Source organism: Theobroma umbraticum, unplaced genomic scaffold, assembly GCF_002168275.2.
Source record: "Theobroma umbraticum cultivar Fairchild unplaced genomic scaffold, ASM216827v3 scaffold_204.0, whole genome shotgun sequence".
NCBI lineage: Eukaryota > Viridiplantae > Streptophyta > Magnoliopsida > Malvales > Malvaceae > Theobroma > Theobroma umbraticum.
The window spans coordinates 1592697-1611228 of NW_018397267.1; the positions used below are offsets into that span (position 1 = coordinate 1592697).

At 37.0% G+C, this 18532-nt stretch overlaps 3 protein-coding genes across 4 annotated transcripts; 1 reads left to right on the forward strand and 2 right to left on the reverse strand.

Annotated features, from left to right (window-relative positions):
- Positions 1-4370: 4370 nt before the first annotated feature.
- Positions 4371-6116, reverse strand: LOC110423802 (transcription factor MYB102-like). The gene is made up of 3 exons (XM_021438172.2): positions 5778-6116; positions 5499-5628; positions 4371-5410 (listed from the first exon to the last, which is right to left on the reverse strand). The coding sequence occupies exons 1-3, from the start codon at positions 5908-5910 to the stop codon at positions 4573-4575; spliced, it is 1101 nt and encodes a 366-aa protein (XP_021293847.1). The 5' UTR covers positions 5911-6116; the 3' UTR covers positions 4371-4572.
- A 4430-nt stretch (positions 6117-10546) lies between these two features.
- On the reverse strand, positions 10547-14532 carry LOC110423803 (Inositol monophosphatase family protein). Of its 2 annotated transcripts, none has more exons than XM_089784912.1 (9): positions 14381-14532; positions 14176-14272; positions 13887-13989; positions 13354-13565; positions 13048-13107; positions 12147-12538; positions 11889-11967; positions 11768-11818; positions 10547-11176 (listed from the first exon to the last, which is right to left on the reverse strand). In XM_089784912.1, exons 2-9 carry the CDS (start codon positions 14212-14214, stop codon positions 11027-11029), a joined length of 1086 nt encoding a protein of 361 aa, XP_089641038.1. In that variant the 5' UTR covers positions 14215-14272; positions 14381-14532; the 3' UTR covers positions 10547-11026. The 2 variants fall into 2 exon arrangements, with proteins under 2 accessions (XP_089641038.1, XP_021293849.1); XM_021438174.2 differs by having other exon boundaries at positions 14376-14532.
- Positions 14533-16583: 2051 nt separating this feature from the next.
- On the forward strand, positions 16584-18385 carry LOC110424158 (receptor-interacting protein). Its single transcript, XM_021438674.2, has 2 exons — positions 16584-17160; positions 17265-18385. Exons 1-2 carry the CDS (start codon positions 16900-16902, stop codon positions 17430-17432), a joined length of 429 nt encoding a protein of 142 aa, XP_021294349.1. The 5' UTR covers positions 16584-16899; the 3' UTR covers positions 17433-18385.
- Positions 18386-18532: the final 147 nt, after the last annotated feature.

Here is an 18532-nt window from a genome sequence, read left to right on the forward strand (position 1 = left end):
TTTTCCAAGTCATAATTCCAGCTCGACTCGATACAGTAAACAATTTAATATTCTAGCATTTTATCAAAGGGTGATCTAATCGATCGCCAAGTGCACCATTGCTGACATATAAACCATTACAAACGTCTTCTTATTGTCAGAAACACCCCAAGTTTTACTTTGACTCCCAATAGCAGTATTGTGACATTTCTGGATCATGACAAGCAACGAGTGTTAATTTCCATTAACCCCCGCCGAAAGGTTTTATTTCATTCCACTCTTTGGATACTCCCAAAGGTTTCTTCCAGCAACAAAAAGAATGAAATATTGTTAAGGTGATTGAGTGGAGGAAGATTATAGGAATCCCTGCAGCAAAGTTATGAAATTTAAATGGATCATAATGACGAATAATTTATCTTTGAAAATTTTAACTTTATCTTTGTTTTAATTATTACATGTGACACATGCTATAATTTCATTAATTACCGAGCAATCTATATTAATAAGAGCTGAGAGAACAGTAAAAAGCTAGTCACCTTTAATCCCTTCAAAGTATATTAAAGCGAAGGTTAGGTTAAATACAAAATTTTGATACCACAACGATAAGATACTGTATTAAGTCAACTCTAATGATCGAATAATTTAGCTATACTTCAATAAATAGGTAAAAAGTAACATGGTTTTGTATTATTGTACTGAGAATACTTTATATTAACCTAATCTTAAAATGGTAACATCACTGCCCCTTTATTCTTTACTCCTCTCCCTCTCTCCACCCTGCAAGTATTCCTAAATTATCGACAGAGTGGATCATTACGATGTTAGAGAAAAACTTATACATATATATATTTACACTTAACATTTGATTGAATAATAAATATATAATATTATTTTATTGATTACTTATATGTTTTCAAAATATAATAAGACTAATTTATATATAATTAAAAAATGTGTAATAAAAAAATATATTTATTCATTTGCTTCGGAATAGTCCACCGTCCGTACATAAATACAATATCAATCCAATTTTTTAATGCAAAGTATTAATTCAACGACATCACCTAGTTTTTCAACTGATAATTACACACCAAAGACAAAAGAGCAAAGAGCGTTCACACGCACAGATAGACAAGCAAAATTAAATATGCAAAAATATTTCCCTCAAAAGAGAGAGGTAGAGAGAGAGAAAGAGAAAGCAATGGAATCTGAATTAGCTTTTACCGTCAATGATCTAAAGCTTGAAGTAATCATCAGTTAAGGTTACAGCAAGGCCTGCTGCCTACCTTTTAACCCCACAGTCTAGAAATCAACGCATCAGCAGAAACATATGTTTGCTTCTGTAATTGCGGCACACATATAAAAGTAAAATAAAACCTTTCTTTACACTTATTAGTTTCAATATTTCTTAGAGAAACATCCAAAAAGTGATGATTCTTAGTCAATAATCCCATCTCAATGTTCACAAAAGATAAGTGAGAATCGTCACGAGGTCCCAATTGTGCACATTTTCCTTACGCCAAAGTGCCATGCCGCACCACTGAATGTCATTTGAAAAGCAACAAAAGAGAAAAGAAAAGAAAGAAAGAAAAATGCCAAAGGCAAATTAAGACAGAGGCCAACTTTAGAGGTTTACTTATTCAAAATGTTTGAAAGAGCAGATTTTCTTTGGGCGGTCGAGAAATGGAGAGGGTCCTTTTCTCAGGCTCTCTGGTCGGCTCATTGTCAAATAAGCACCGCACCTTTATACCACAAAAACTTCTACGCTAGTTGACACGTCAAGCCTTGAATCTGATTTTCTTCTGTATATGGGGTTGGATTACATACGGATGGAACGTGAGAAAGACAGACAGAGGGGTGCCTAACCGGTTTGGTTTTGGACAATGGACCCATGGGTTAAAACTCTGATTTTTTACGTAAAAATGACGTAGAGCTTACATGCAGTACTTGGGGGGGAGTTTGACCTAGAGGATGGGTAAAGAAGAGGGTCGGGGAAAGAGCAGCTTCGAATTGCACGAGTAGAAGATAGGGAAGTTGGTCTGCTTATAAGTGCCGAGTTATTGACATTTTGCTGTGTTTGGTTTGGTAAGGTGAATTTGGTTCATCGCTTTTTACGTGCACGGTTGACACTTTGTTCACACTTTTTTCATGCATCTGATGAATCACTCAGCTGCTTCGTTCTTTTTTCCTCGTTCTATACATACGTAGGTCAAATCTCAGCTGCTTTCTTTTTAAGTAATAAATGCTAACAAATACCCCCTCCATACTTGTTAATCTTGTGCCTAAGCTAGCTGCAAAAGCCATAAGTTTTAATGTATTAATGATTACGGAAAACCCTAATTTAGTTAATCCATCAACCAAAGAGTTGACCATCTCCATGTGTTGGGGAACTATTAGCCGGTTGGTGATCCAAATAATTACATTATTCGAATTGCTTTTGGACAGATGTCCAATTTGAAATAATATACGTATATTACTTCATATCTTATTGTGATGTGACATGTACGTACACAGAGGCGGAGGGAGGGGGACTAGCAGCGGCCCTGCCCCCCAAGTTGTAAAAATTTATAATATATATATATATTTTTTAAAAAATATTTATAATTTTACTCTTATTTTTTAATAAATTTTATAATTTCATCTTCTCAAACATTACATTTTTTTTGTCCTTTTAAATTTAAATTCGAGCTCCGTCATTGTACGCACATATACTCATGTATTTTTTTTTTGTAAAATTTGTACTAATATATTTTGAGCTTCAAAATTAAAGCTTGCGGTGAGTTTCATGTTTTAATTTTGTTCACTTGTTTTTATAATAATATGTAGTAATTATTATAATTTTTTTAAAAGAAGAATATTTGAATTTATATTTTTTAAATGAAAAAGTCATGTATTAATTAATTAATCAATCAAATATTGAAATACATAATAATTATTAGAATTAAGCAGGTTGAAACTAGAAAAGACATGCAAATACAGGACCAAAACTAAAGCAGCGGGCACGAGTTTTAATTGTCTGGCCAAACTCCACTGCAACGGTTTCAAAGTCATGAGGTTAAATTTCTCTCTTAGCCAAGAGACGTATGCATGGAGAACACAATATGTTCCAGATCCGTGGCTGTGCGCCGCGTACGTACAAAAATCTGGACCATTCTCGCCGCGGACATACCCAGTGTAATAAAACTCCTTCCCCTAATATCCAAACCAGTAACATTAATTTGAAATTAACCGTACTTATAACTACCCTATAATTAAGTAGAAAATGTTTATATGTCATTTTCTTAACAACAGTGCATGCATTTGTTTTGGCAAATTAAGCAGTTAATGTTTCTTTCTTCCAATGATTAACATAATCATGAATTAACCTGAAATATTACTCTTATTTGATTAAAGCATGATGTTGACAAAGATATAATCGGCGAGCACAGGCCAAAAAGCTGGACAACAAAGCCTGACTGTACACTGTGGTTACGGGGTCAACCGGTTCAGCCTGAAAAGCGCTCAAAACCCTTTCTTCTTGGGACCCACCCTGTGCATGATTGAGTCCACGTGTCCCCCCCAAATGCTGACGTGATCGCACATCAGGTTCTTTCCCTTGGGGTTTGACACTGAAGCTGTAAGGGAAGATGATAAAAGGGACAAAAAACAGCACAAGAGCCACGCCATGTTTTTCAATAAAAGCAAGCTCCCCCTTTAAAAGGTGGTCCCGGCCGCTCCCCTCCCACGGATTTGGTCGCCTCTAACAGAGCGACACGTGCCTCCTCTTTTTTATTGTTTAATATTTTGAGGTCAAACCCCGCCATTGCCATTACATGCAAATTCACTCACATACTTTATCACTACTTGAAAAAGACAGTTGCCCTTACAGGTGGCACAGACACGTGTCCTATGCAAAACCTCCGGCGCTGTCAAGGCCTGAAAGCCCGCCGGAATTTGACCTCCTGTCGGGATCTTTAAAGCCAACACCATTCTCTCTTATGACTCATGTAAGTAACACTTTGGGAATTAGCATATTTCACTGTAAGTTGATTATATTATTTTTTTCTGCTTTTTCTTAGCCTGGGTTATACTTTATAAGCTTTCTTGTTATAGGCAAAGATTTCCCATACTAGGGAAGGGCCGAAAAGGATGTTGCTTTATGCATTGAGACTGTTATAAATCTTGTGAACAAAGCCAACAGCATCATCCTTATGTATGATTTGATTCATTATTGTTCCTTTTATTTAAGTCTTTTTTTATACATTTAGGAAGTAGGCATCTGGTCTGTACATTTGACATGAATTGAATAAACATATGATAACATGACTGATGTGAGTAAGATATGATAAGATATGTATACAAATAGAAAGTAAGGAGAGGCAGAAGGAAAAATGTTGTGACATATCAAAAATGGAAACTTCCCATTATATTAAAAAAGAGAAAAAGGAGACAAAGGTAGGATCTTGCTTCCTAATACAGTAAGCTTAAGAAAAATGCAACAAATTAATTATTAGTAGAAAATTTTACACGTATCAACAACCCCCCAGTAAATCCAAGAACCCATGAAAATGGACAAAAGGGAAACTCTTTTTTTTTTTGGTGAGTTTTGGGGAATTACATGAATTCATTAACATCCAAAATATCTGGGATTTCAAACTTCAACATGCCGCTGCAATAGCTTTCTCTTTCGTCTTCGGTGCTGCTGCTGTTGATGTACGTTGAGTTTGAATTCAATGGGGTTGGACTTGATGAAGGCGTCGATAAAACTGACGCGAAGCTGAAGCTCTGGTTGCTGTTGTTGGAGTGGAAGTTTGAGGTGTCTGAGGAAGGGTCCATGACGGTTTGATCAGAGGCGCCGTAATAGTTATAGTTTGGAGGTAGCGGCAAGTAATCTTCAGTCAAATTTGAAGGCATCGCATTGCCTTGCCAGTCACTTAAGTCGGTGAGATTTGTTGGAAAGTGGTCCACATTGGGGTTCATGAGTTGTGCGTCGCCAGAAAATGGAATACAAGGAGTACTATCCAATGAGTTGCAAGCTGGGATCTCCTGGACTTGCGTTGGGAGATGGTTAGATTGCATTAATGGTTGATACTGGTTTTGGACTTGGGAACCGCAAACTTGGCTTTCTGGAACATTTTGAAGAAGGAAACTTTGGTTTTGGTTCTGGTTTTCGCTTTGGTTTTCACTTTGAGATGACATAAGAGAAGTGGCTAGCCTTAGAAGCTCAGGGTTAACAAAGGATTGGACTCCAAGTAACCTCGACATGTTCATTTGAGATTGGTTGTAGAGAGATGAGCTTAGGATCGTGGATAGGTCGAGAAGATCCAGTCGAGGACTATGAGTTACCGGATCGATTCCCATTCGGAGAAGCCTCTTTCTAATGTGAGTGTTCCAATAGTTTTTTATTTCGTTGTCTGTTCTTCCAGGCAATCGAGCAGCAATGGCAGACCACCTATGATATTCAGAAGCATCTTAGTGAACACTGAAAAAGAACAGAGAAAAAGGAACCAAAACAAAGGAAAAGATGGAAAACAACTTACTTGTTGCCCAATATACTGTGTAGCTGAATTATTGTCTCTTCCTCTTCAAAAGAAAATCTTCCTCTCTTGATGTCAGGCCTCAAGTAATTGGTCCATCGAAGACGGCAGCTCTTTCCACACCTTTGCAGCCCTGTTATTAACAATTAAAAAGGAATCCCATTAGCATAAAGTCATAAAAAAGTACAATAATTCATCCATACAGACCAGAAAGCAGCCACATTAAAAAACACACACCAATGAAGAAGACTTTTCCAAGCAAGAAACACAAGTAAAGCTTACCAGCATTCTTTGGCAGCGTCCTCCAATTTCCATAACCATGTTTCTGAATATAATCGATCAACTTCTGATCCTCCTCCGGAGTCCATGGCCCTTTTTTGAGTCCATTTTTATCACAGCAAGGTGCTCTCCCCATGGTATAATTACAGTTCTCTCTTGCCTTTCTGGTTGTGGTATGGTTAGCTTTTGGTTAGACGACTCTCCTCGAGAAAGAGAGAGAGGTTGAGGGCATTGAAGAGAAAAGAGAGAAATTTGCAGCAAGGAGATGTAGGGTCCGTATGAGGACGTACTTGTATAAATAGCCAAAGAAGTGAAGGGTAAGAAACCAAAGCAAGTCAATTGGATTCGGTACCGCCTCTGTTTATCAGTATGGCTACGTGTCCTCCTCCTTTGGAAAAAAATGTGAAGGCCCCCTAAATTAAATCTGTCTTTCTTTAGTTGGATTGGTAAGAATCTATAAACCCCTCCATTTTTATATTATTTTTCTCTCCCATTAATAAATCTCAATTAATCCAACCCGAAATCTCCTTTGTTATTGCCCATCATTGTCCCGGCGGAAAGGGTCACTCCTTACTTTCTGGATTCATATTAGCTGTCACCAACATCAAACAGCCACGTGCCCTCTCTAAAAACATGACCTTCGTTACAGGTTTTCTCCTCCTCCTGCTTTTCTTTGCATTTGCATGGCTGCAGTTTTACAGGATTGGGGCTTGACTCGAGCTAAAAAGGCTCTCGTCTGGGATTGTGACTTGTGACTTGAAAACCCAAAGTCCTTGAATCAAAAGACAGCTTTACCCATGGCAGCAGCTTTGCTGGACCAATACTGTTCCCACCACATGAGGGTAATGCAAGCATTTTCCCTTCCATTTATCGAGATTCAAGGTCAATATATGTTTATATGCTTTAGATAATTACATGCGTGGGAAGCATTTAATTCGAGATGGCAATAATAGAGTTGGGTGTTTGCCGAAATATATGAACATTTATTATGCATACAGAGGATTGAAAAAAGGCTTCTCCTCCAATAGATTTCAAGATAAGGCTTTCCTATCCTGCATCGAGATGTTGTGTTCTTCATAGATAAAGCAATTCTTTTCTTTTGCTTTTCTAATCCTTCCATTGATTGGATTACACTTATATATTAGATTAACACCAGCTTAATTTTCATGGGAGTAGTAGGGGTATGTAGATCGAATTTTAGATCTGATTAGTCAACATAAAAATAAAGTTAGCACAAGAAAAAAAAGAAAGAGAAAGTTTGATTTTTGTGTGAACCTGAAAGACGGTAGCATGCACATCACGACGACTTCCGGTATAGTTATGTAGTTTTAGTCCACCCTTAGTTTGAGTTTTCATGTGGGTATGTTTCACCATATTTTGATAGCGAGCTTAGTCAAGAGCCAAGAGCCAACCCAAAATTACAGAAAACGCTTCTTCATTGTCTATATTTCAGCAATGATCATCAAAGTCTTTCATAATTTCATTTAAGTCATTAAAGAGTTATATAATTCATATTATTTGTACAGTTAACGTATTTGATAATGAATATATAATTAATTCACATGATGTTAATTTCGAATTATCCATTTACAAGAAATCATAAATAACCCTTTAACACGTTAACTTGATGTTATGGTCTCAAAAAGTTTTTACCAAAGAAAATCAAATCATTCGTGTTGGAATAACTTGTGAACTTGATTAATCATTGGCAAAATAATGCAACCAAAAAGTTTTCTTATATATATTTATATAATAAACAGGGGTTCAATTTTAATTACCTTTGCCCAAAAGGATAAAGTCACCATTGCTTGTCATGTTTGTCTCCTAGTCTTGGTTCTCAGCCACATTTGAAATATGATGATTTGCTGTCCAGCAAAACGTCAAAAACTCAACCTCATTGACTTATGCAATATTCGATCGACCCAGCAATTATTATCCATGGGTTTGCTTCTAAAATAGACTATGGATAGCTTGTGATGGCGATATGATCATCTTCAAGGAAACAAAAAAAAAAAAAAGGATAACCATCGTATATTATTGTTCGCATTTCTCACCAGTTTACAGCCTCTCGTTCCCCTCCCTTTGGAGAAAAAGCTTCAAAAGCTAAGCCTAACCTGGCCACACAATCACAACCACTCCGTCCACATACCAACTATTTTTCCTAGATTATCTCTTCAATTGAATTACGGATCATCATAAGGTCTTGTAACATCAAAACAACATATGTATCAGCTTGGAGACTGCAAATTAAGGTTAAACCAATCATTGTAAATCTCGTCCCTCTTGTGAAAAAAAAAATCTGTTCAAATTGAAGCAAAAAATGTGGATAAAATCAGTGTGTGTTGTGTGTGTTTTCTTCGTCCTACCATGTCAGACACAAATCTCGATTTGTTGCTTTTTGCCTATTTTCTTCACCCTCCCACACCCGTTAAGTGGGGCCATGAATTCTTGTCGAATTCATAGTTGTATAAAGCTATGAGAGAGAGCCCTTTTGAGTCAAACAGGGAAGGAAGAAAGCATAACAGGAAAATATAAATATTAAGAAAAGAAAGGAAAACGTGATTGAGATTAAAAGGAGACATAAGGTTTCCTTCGGGGACTTCCATTTTCAAAGCTCCGAAAATGCGTCCACGCCATTTCACCCTGAGAACTATTCCAATTCAACAAAGTTATGGAGAAGCTTATGACTAAATTACTCTGAATTTTGGAAGAAATTGCGGCTCCTTTTAACATTTTGTGCTGTGTTTTTAGGACATTTTCCATCTAGCCTAGCTGTTCCATTGCTTTTCCGACACCAAAGCTTGGCTTTAGGCCGGCCGACCAAATTGGCTGATGATCAGCCACGCCACGACGTCACGTGCATGAGTAAAGGGGCAGTTTGGTCAGATTGTATTTTTAGTAAAATCAAATAATATTATGCATTTTCCAAAAATTAGGAAATAAAATAATAATCTTCATTCTATATTTGCAAACTTTGCATGCACCACGGCATCTCACGTACGAGATCCCTTCCTTTCTCTTCTTCTGGGTTTATTTAACTTAATTTATTTCATCATCTAAGCTTTATACGTGTTACGATGCAAGACGACAGATCTCCGAAATGGTGACCACAAAAGAGGAAATCAGCCCGATCATAAGGCCACCACGTCATAACATCTGACGTCTCGATGTCTTCTCTTCCAAACAACGAAGACAGCTAAATATGGGAATTTTCCTTTAATTAAGTATTTCATTTAGACACGTGGCGATTCAAAAGCAAATACGCGTGTTGCTCCAAATCCAAGGCAGTCATTTGCTTAGTCTTTCTTATTAGTAATATTTAATTTTGTTTAATTATTTAATGGGAATAATAAATGCAAAAGTGAATTTCATGTGAAACCAGTGTTCATTTGGGCTTTGGCTTTATCTAATAAAACAAATATTAGCATAAGGTACGTACATGGTCAAACAATATTTTCCTTCCTCAGCCTTCCTTAGCTTGCTCGCTTGCCTTTCTGACCTGGCCTTTATAATATTATTATCCGTACGACCACGATGAGAAAAAAATACTATACGTAACCTTGTTTAACACTAAAACAGCCATTTAAATTTTTACTAATTCAAAATAATTAACATTAAATACGAGCATGATCATAGGTACATGTCTCCGTGTTTGTTGCCGTGGAGACACTGTCGTTAAATGAAATATTGAGAAAGTTAATATATTATATCGCAAAATGAGTATATTATTAATGGAGATTTATGAGTTTTAATTAAAAAGATTATGTTTACATAATATGGCTCGATAGGGTAATTAGTTGTCCAAACTCTAGGGTTTGCTTGCGCGTGGGTTTTCCAAAAGGAGTTGCACACGTGTTCATGTTTGGTAGATTATCTATAAATTTCCTACTAACGAAATCATGTTGTTAAGTTTCTGTTGTGAGCTGTTCGATTTGCTTCAACGAACATTTGATTAATAAAATCGGTCTGAAGGGCCATTTCTTTACAGGGAAAAATGAAAGATTGTTTTATGCTATTTCTAGATACCAAATCCAAAGCATTAATTTGTTGATGATGTGCCATGCAATTTTATTACTATTTATAATTCAACCGTGCAAAGAACTTCCTTTATATAGAAATTAAATGAGGAGAGTGAAGAGACGAACAAACACATGGCCTTGGTGTGTCAGCGAGGTCGTGAACTTTCTCAAACTGATTAGCGTCCGATGTAAGCAGTGTAGGACACGTAGGGAAGGCAGGAAAATTGAATGATACATGTTGGGGTTTCTGGGAATGGTGATATCTGATGAATAGGCAGATTCACGAGCTGAAGACTTGGTGAGAGGTGATTGGGTATTGAAACCTAGGCGAAACAATGAATATAGCAGTAAGACCTTTTCATGACTCTGATCAAATACCAATTTGACAGATAGCCCTACCTGGTTTTCTCATGTTTTATAGTATGGCTTAAAGTCTCCAGAGCATTCCAATCTGTCCATCTTCATCCCCATCCCGCTGCCTTGGTCAAGTAAAATAATGGTTGACTTCATCTAATATTTACTTGGAAAATCACAAGGAATTTGCCGAAGTTATTTAATATCAAGATTAATACAAAAATAAACTATATATAAGTGATTTGACATTTATTATTTTGGTCGGTAGATGAAAAAAAATTCAAATTAAAATTTGTGTCAAATATATATGTAACAGAATCAAATTTGACGGTTTGAAATATCAATAGAAAAAAAAATTCGAAAATGTTAACTCAAGCTAGTTTTTTTGTGAACAAACTATGATAGTTTGTAAACAGATCCAGGTTTCTGAGGACAAGCTCGGCTATCCTAGTTGGCAACAGATATTATCAGGCTCTTAAATGAGTTCATAGGCTGCTCTACATCCACTCTGCCACCTTATTTATTAATACCCATGGCCCATCATCGGCCAATGAAGGGAAGCTTACAGAATCATATAATGTATATAGCAATTTAAAGCATGCTATCTGTCGAGTTGTCGATGCATCCATAAGACCCAAAAAGACAAAACAAAACATAGCAATAACCATTATCAGTAATTGTACGGTACACTTGCCGCGAAGGAAGTTCCTTCTTTCGACAATCTAATGGCCATGGAATAATTTCATATTTCAAATTTATTCCTGTGAAAGAATGAACTATATATTCATTTTACGAATTGCAGGATTGAACTAAAACCTGAATGATATTCAAAAGAATCGAATGATTGGACAATGAATACTGATACTGTATACTTCAATGTTAAACAACTGTTGAATTTGAAGATATCATCTCCAGTATTTGATTATGGATGTTGCCATTAGTCACAAGCACCCCACCCGCAGGGTATATGTTCCTCCGTTCAACTTGATCTGCAGCAAGATCAAGTTCACTTCCTGTCCAGTCTGTCACCTGGATTAATGGTGTCAAGTTATTGTACCAAGTTAGCAGATGATGCTATAATCTTTCGAACTTAGAAGTACAAATATGGAACACCCAGATCCTGTAAACATGAAACTGGACATACAGTAAACTGACCAAGAGGGAAAAGGGTAGGACAGAACATATGAGAAAGTTGGCCCCCAAACCAAACGAGGATATGAAAATCAATGCCTTTTATTCTTTACATAACAGCAAGATATTATGATATATTTCTTTCCTATACATGATTAACTACATTATGTGGATGTGTGTTTTTGTTTTTCCATCTTCACATTATTGGCAGAACAAGCAATGAGGAAGCTACTAGAAAATGTCTTCCACGATGGTTACTTTGTTTGGTTCATAAATATTTTTGTTAGCAGTAAAAGTTCGTAAATATTTTTGTTAGCAGAGTTCAGTTTCCTGCTAATTATTGAACAGTTTAAACAGTGCCAAACTTCGCATTATTGCTTTCAGAGCATGCATCCTAAGATCAATAGCAAAATATGCAGGCATACCTGATAATTCAATTCAAAGATAACAAGCAAGTAAATAAAACCCATGTAATGAAGAATCAAATACCTTTCCTCCAGCTTCATGTACGCATATCACACCAACAGCATGATCCCAAGCCTATATTAAAGCAGAAGGTAAGTTAATTGTTGCTACTGAAAGTCTGATTAACTATAAACCAAGATTATACCTTGATAACTTTTTGAGATCTTGCTTGAAGAATGAAAACAGATGCTCGACCTGAAGCCACCATTAAGTATTTGCATAAACTGCAGACAAAGAGGAGATGTATGTCACGCACATGCAATAAATATTGTTTAATCTAGAAATTCTCATCACAAAGAGAAGAACTAAATGACAGAAAAAGAGTATAAGTGCTTTAGATAGAGCTCAATGGTAAATCATACAAGTAGGAAAACATTGTAATAGCAATGAATAAACACCAAACCTTCCGCAACATGTGGGCAAAAGACGAATTTCCTTATCACGAATATCATCATCAGCATCAATTCTTGCTTCATACAAGATCGATAAAGGCAATGACTCCCATGTCTGACTTTCTGGAATACAGAAGCGAGCTTCAGGTACCAAGCAACAACCATCAACAAAGCATCTGGTCCAATCAGATGACATTTTAGTTGAGCTATCAAGCACATCCTTTAACTTCTTTGTCCAAGTTCCACAGCCAACATGAGCAACCATAATGATCCCCGGTCCAGGTGAACTGTTTTTATAACCTTGGACATCAGCAGTGGACCTGTAGGAAGTATCCACAACCCAGTTAGGGCAGCCCAAGGCACCTAACACAATCTCTCCTTCAACTACAAGAGACAACCCAACCTGAAAATTCAGAATATGCCCTCAGCCAAGAAGGAGATAAAGAAAGATTGTGCTTATATTATAGTGGAACACCACGAAAAGCTGAAAAGATATGCATTCATCTAACAACAGAGAGAACAAGGCTTATACACATTCCAACCTAAGCAATCATCAAAAAAATCCACAGAACTTCTCATATGTTGATTTTATTGAAAGAACAAAACCAGAAAAACAAATTTTCGACTTGTGATTGAAATTGTGGTATGTATATAACTACATATTTTACAATTTTTGAGTGTGCATATTACATATGTTCCATTTGCATGTAATGCATGGTTCATGAACAACAGAATATTGTATATTATCTTGAATCCTGTACCATATCAGTAAGATTGTTAAATAAGTACAGGCCAATAACACTAAGGCACTTCTTTTCGATGCTAGACCTAATAAATTTTAGAAGATGTTTCATGGCACTAAGAAACATTTCAAATGAAAACAAGTGAATCAAAGCAGAATGCAAGCCATACCACATATAAGGCCTGACTTCCTTTTACAAACCCTCGCGTGCCATCTATTGGATCCAGTATCTGCATCAAGTTTGTGAATTTAACCATGTCAATAAAGTACAGATCCAAGCATGATCCAGACTACCTACAAAAATCTGTTAAGACTGCAGGCCCATTTATATGAATATCATTCACCGAGACCTCCTTATAACAGAGGTTGGCTAAAAATGAAGAATCAAATTGCCTTGAAACCTTTTATTTTTCATTTTAATCAGCAAAAGTCAAAACTGCAGTTTACGGATAAGTTTATGGAGATTGTAGGCATACCCAATATGTGGCTGGTTTTGTTCCAAAAGCAAAAGCATCTTTGCCCCCTCTGTCAATTGCTTCCAGCACATCAGCTTGTGACAATGATTCCTCATCAAAGCTCGTTTTATCAGATACTGCACTTACTACAGGATCCACCAGATTGTTTGAGCGTAAAAAACCAGAGTCCTCTTCCGCCACCAATGGAATAGAAGGGAACAATTTACTCAACTCTATCGCCAAAAGCAAAGAAGAAACATAAGCAAAGTTTCAATTATCGGATCAGTTTAAACTTTCTTCTTAGATAATCAAGCAACAAGCATACCCCAGGCTTAGGCAACATCTGATTTGTCATACATATCTTGCTACAGCATGCATCATATTTATCATAGGAAAAAAACAAAAGGAACTAACTCTACTTTCAAGGTGAATGTCAAAATCGAGAAAGCTCAAACAACATGCCAAATTCCAGTTCAAATCCTACTAATATGCAATATATGCTATAAAGCAAACACAAATTACTATAAACATTCAGGCATTAATGAAAAGAATACCTAAACTAACAAGAGCCTGGACTCCAAAATCTGCCACTGTGACCGGAGTTTGATCATTCTTTTCAAGAATCCGTCCTTCATCAGAAAAAAGTGACCTTTGAACCTGCAGTCGCAAAAAAAAAAAAAAAAAGCTAATTAACTAATTATAATAAAAAATGGAAAATTTTGAAAATTCTAAGAAATAAAATTATGACAAGTACGAAAAATACATTTGAAATGCAAGCAATTGAGTCAAGCAATGCCTAAAGATTAAGAGGTGAGTGAGATTCAAATTTTTTTGTGAATTTACGTCAACGCAAAGGCGACAGGCTCTCTCGACGACCTCCATCGCCGATTCAAGTTCTTTGTGATACTTGGCCTTCTCATTTGGAAAAGGAAGACTCGATCTGAAAGATTTTTGAGAAACACAGAGACATGAATAGTGAAGAAAAAGATTTAAAGAGTATAACTTCATAGTGCAGATTAGTTAGGTGAACAGAGTAGAGAGACCTTACTGGGAAGAATCGTCCGCGGAGAAGCGTACGGAAGGGTGGCGAGGAAGAAACGGACGGCGGAGAACCCGGAGACGAGTGGAGGAGGTGAAGATCCATGGCGGGAATCATGGTGTCGTTAAAGTGGAATCAACGGCGGAGGGAAAAATGATTAGTTGCTGAGTGTTGTGCGGAGGGAAACGGCAACGGTTTTCAACTATCAACGGTCTTTGACTCCCTGGTTGGTGAGCTGCGTGCATGAATGCCACACGTGTGGAGCATTCACTGGGCTGGGCAGACTGCGGACAATTGGGTAAACATGGGCTTAAAATGGTCCTGGAGAAATTGGACTGGGCCATTGGATTTTCTTCCATTTGGGCTTAACTTCCTTTTCTAAATGACATTAATGTTAGATGTGACAAAAGAAAATTTTATTCTTTTGAAAAAAAATTATGTAATAATTATTGAACCAAATGCTTAAATGATTGTATAAAATTGAACTAAAATCTTGACATGTACAAAGCATATTACATATAATCTCGAACTAACCAACTAAACAAAAAAATAATAAGATAAATAAATTCCACTCTAAAGTGGTGTAGTTTCAATTTATTTCAAGTAACATCTCGGGTTTTTTTATTCAATTAACTTTTTGAGAATAAATTTCATTCTTAAAAAGAGTTATGTACCTAATTTCATCACATGAAATTATTATTAAAATACTCCATATTAAATTATTTCTATAATCAATCATAAAAAATGAACAGGAGCCCCACTTAATGATCGAATGTAGTAAAACGCTCTCCTTTTCCGTCATCCTTCACTGAAACAAACAGGGTTTAGTCAGCATCAAACACAAAATATCTTAACTCAGAGTCTGAAATAATCCTAAAAGCCCACAAGGCCCTGGTGAGAAGCTTCCAAAATCAAACGTAGGCTTCGGGTTGTCCTTATCTACTTATCTGGAATCTTCATGCCTTGAAAAATTTAGGCGCGTCATCCATTCTTACGGATCAGACCCCACTTTGGGCCCCCCGTTTTCTTTTCCTTTTTTCACTCAGAATCATCACAGCCGCTTGTTTTACAAAAGCATCGGGGCTGCAACTCTTTGTCTATATATACACCAAGACCAAGGCCACTTTCTCCGAATATTACAAATTCCTGAAAAAGATCTCTCAGGGAAGTTATCATACGTAAAAAGTCCTCAAATCTTAGTTGATAAATCAGGGTTTTTGACGGTTTGAGAGTGTTTTTGGTTGTTGGGTACTATTGATGAGCTTGAGGTACGCGGGCAGGGTGTTTTACCAGGCGGGGATGAGGGTGATGCAGGGGATGAAAGACCAGGCATCAAAGTGTGAATCTAATCTGAGGTCTCTCAAAGACTCTGCTTCTTCTGCTTCTTCTTCCTCCTCCTCCAAGCAGTCACGGCGTTTCTCTAATTCACTCGATTCTGGGGCTTTCAAGGCTGCCAAGAACGAGAGGCTCAAGCAGGCAGAGGAGTCTCTCAGGACTGTCATGTACTTGAGTTGCTGGGGTCCTAACTGATGAGCACTAAATTCCTCATGTTTCCAGAGAGCTTCTGAAGAATATCAGACTAAAAACGAGAAAATTATATGTACATAACCTTTTTACTTGTATATATCGAATATGAATATGCAGTATCTGCAGATTTTAGAGCTCGACTGTCAATCTTAATTTCCCCTGATAAGTAATCATCAATCATGTACTTGCCTTTAGGTAACCAGTTAGATGGTTTGTTTAGTTTTCATTTTGGTCAAGGAGTTTAGCACGCCGTGTGGTTTGGGCTTAATTAGCTCTACAGCGTCTAAGACCAGTTACTTTGGCCTACCGTTTGCCTGAAGTATTTCCATGGAAATTTTCTTCATTTTACTATTCTAATGGAGAAAACGAAATTAGTAAATGTTAGCGGTAGCATCGATCATACCTGAGACAAGTTCAAATTTGAGTTTAATAGCTTTCCAGGCTTTTAACAGAGTTAATATTTCATGTATAACTCCATGTGATTAATATTACTTGTCCCTGTCATATTTGGGCTTCTTTTCCTTTTTCTTTTTATGATTAATATTGCAGTATTAATATCTTTCCCTTTCTTAGATTAATTCTTTTAAAACTCCATATGATTAGTGTTACACCTCATACCTGACAGGAATGGTACATGCATGCTTATCCTTTCTCTTAGAAAAGCATACAAAGAAGGTTTTTTTTTTTTAATTTTTATTTAAAAAATTGAATCAACATTTGGATGTAATTAAAAAAAACAATATCATCCGATAAAGTCGAGCAAAACAGGGCTGGGAAATAAGACTTTAGCCCAACTCCACTGCAGCCCTACTGACCCCGAGCCCCTGGATCTTAATGTCTAGACAACAGGCTTTGCTCGGATAAAGCCATGCTCCCATCTCCATCTCCACCACAAAAAACATACAAGGCTTCGCTTCAAACTAGTGATAAAACTTCTTTGTGTCTCATGCCCTGCTAGCTTCCATAATTTTGAACCTTGTTTCAAAATATAGACAGAAAGTATGATTCTACACATACCAGCTTCTGTAAAAGCTCCATTGCTATCCAGTCCTAGAAAGCTTCAAAAACTAACGAACACAAAAGCCAGGTTTTCACCAGGCAAGTTGTTTATCAGAAGAAACCTTGTCATAAGAGGATGTAGTAGTAGCCAAGGAGAAGGAGAGAAGAAGACAGAAAGGAGAAGTTTCTTGACTCTAGAAGAAGCTGGGCTGGTTGAGATATCTGGGTTAAGCACTCACGAGAGGTTCCTCTGTCGATTAACGGTATCCTCCACCTTAATTTTACTCTGTTCATGCAAATGTCGAATGACTAGGTGAAGTTACAAATACATGTTTTACGGTTTAACCAAATTGTAATTTGTTTCCAGATATCATCTTTAAATCTGCTAAGAGTAATATCAGAGCAAGAAGGATGCTCGATTGAGGAGCTGAATGCAGGAAGGGTATGTGACTGGTTTGTGAAGGATAAACTGAAAAGAGAACAAAACTTAGATTCTGCAGTTCTTCAATGGGATGAATCTGAATTCCCAATTTAAGCTTATGTTTCCAGGTTCATTATTCGAAATGGGAGTTCAGATCCTGGTCTGGGTCATAATCAGCTCAAACTATTGCTAATTATCCTTCATGATCAAAGCTATGTATGAAAGCTTTTGTTTTTGGGCCTGGATGGGTGTTGCGCAATTGCCTGTTTTCTTGTAGCTGCCATAGCCTGGTTCCTTGGAGGACCAATCACTACCTTGAATTGGGCCGTGACTTTGCTCATCTCTGCTCCACAAAGTCAACATTTTATAACCAACTTGCAACCGCCAAATTGAATTTCCGCGTCATTCCCACTAACAATATATTCATTATTATATCCTTGATTCAAAGAGAGTTACGCTAATCCCAAAGTCTAGCAACAAAAACTATAATTTCCCTTCCAAGTCTTGGGTTCGACTAAGCTATTGCTGTCTTCTCCTCCTTCTTCTCTTTCCCCGCTAAATAAACAAAACCACCCAATACGCGTGAATGTAGAATGTTGAATCGTAAATGGGCATAAAATTAATCCCAGTACTAGTTGACGAAGTTTGGAAGAGGCGAAGACTTTCAGATTGGGAAAAATCCAAACTTTGTTGTTACATCATCTCGAGGAAACACACACAGTGTGGAAAAAGCCAACTTTAATATTTAATAGGAGGAGGTGGATGGGGGGGCCACGAGCACCAAATTTCTTCGCACTCGCGCTCACAATTTCCTCTCAAATCTCTCAAAAGTGAAGTAGATGTTAATCACTTGAAAACTTTGTCATTAATCAAAACTAATCCCACCAAAAGAATCCATTAAATAAGATGTTAATCCAATCCAAAAACGTCATAATCGACAATACCCACCACCATTTTCTCGTCGTCAACCCTGGGTGTAAGCTTTTATTAGTAATTTTTTTTGGCCCAAGTCGTCGTTCTCGTTCAACATTGATTTTCCCAGGAAATTTAACAGAGGGGAGATCGGTCAAAGCAGTAAAAACTGGGAAAACAGTGGAGGAGTACGGTGCCGTTTTGAGGGGCTTGATCGTCCTCCCCACCCTGCCCCGTTAATCAAGCAAGAAAAGGTAAAACTTTAAAAAGGCCAAAAGGCTAATTAGGGGAAACGGACATGA

Coding starts and splice junctions, on each gene's coding strand:
- LOC110423802 (XM_021438172.2), bottom strand. CDS start 5,910: ATGGGGAGAGCACCTTGCTGTGATAAAAATGGACTCAAAAAAGGGCCA. Junction 5,629..5,777: donor GACGCTGCCAAAGAATGCTG/GTAAGCTTTACT, acceptor TGTTAATAACAG/GGCTGCAAAGGTGTGGAAAG. Junction 5,411..5,498: donor CACAGTATATTGGGCAACAA/GTAAGTTGTTTT, acceptor TGAATATCATAG/GTGGTCTGCCATTGCTGCTC.
- LOC110423803 (XM_021438174.2), bottom strand. CDS start 14,488: ATGATTCCCGCCATGGATCTTCACCTCCTCCACTCGTCTCCGGGTTCT. Junction 12,539..13,047: donor GAAGTCAGGCCTTATATGTG/GTATGGCTTGCA, acceptor CTGAATTTTCAG/GTTGGGTTGTCTCTTGTAGT. Junction 11,177..11,767: donor TACATGAAGCTGGAGGAAAG/GTATTTGATTCT, acceptor CCATTAATCCAG/GTGACAGACTGGACAGGAAG.
- LOC110424158 (XM_021438674.2), top strand. CDS start 16,900: ATGATTCTACACATACCAGCTTCTGTAAAAGCTCCATTGCTATCCAGT. Junction 17,161..17,264: donor GGTTCCTCTGTCGATTAACG/GTATCCTCCACC, acceptor ATTTGTTTCCAG/ATATCATCTTTAAATCTGCT.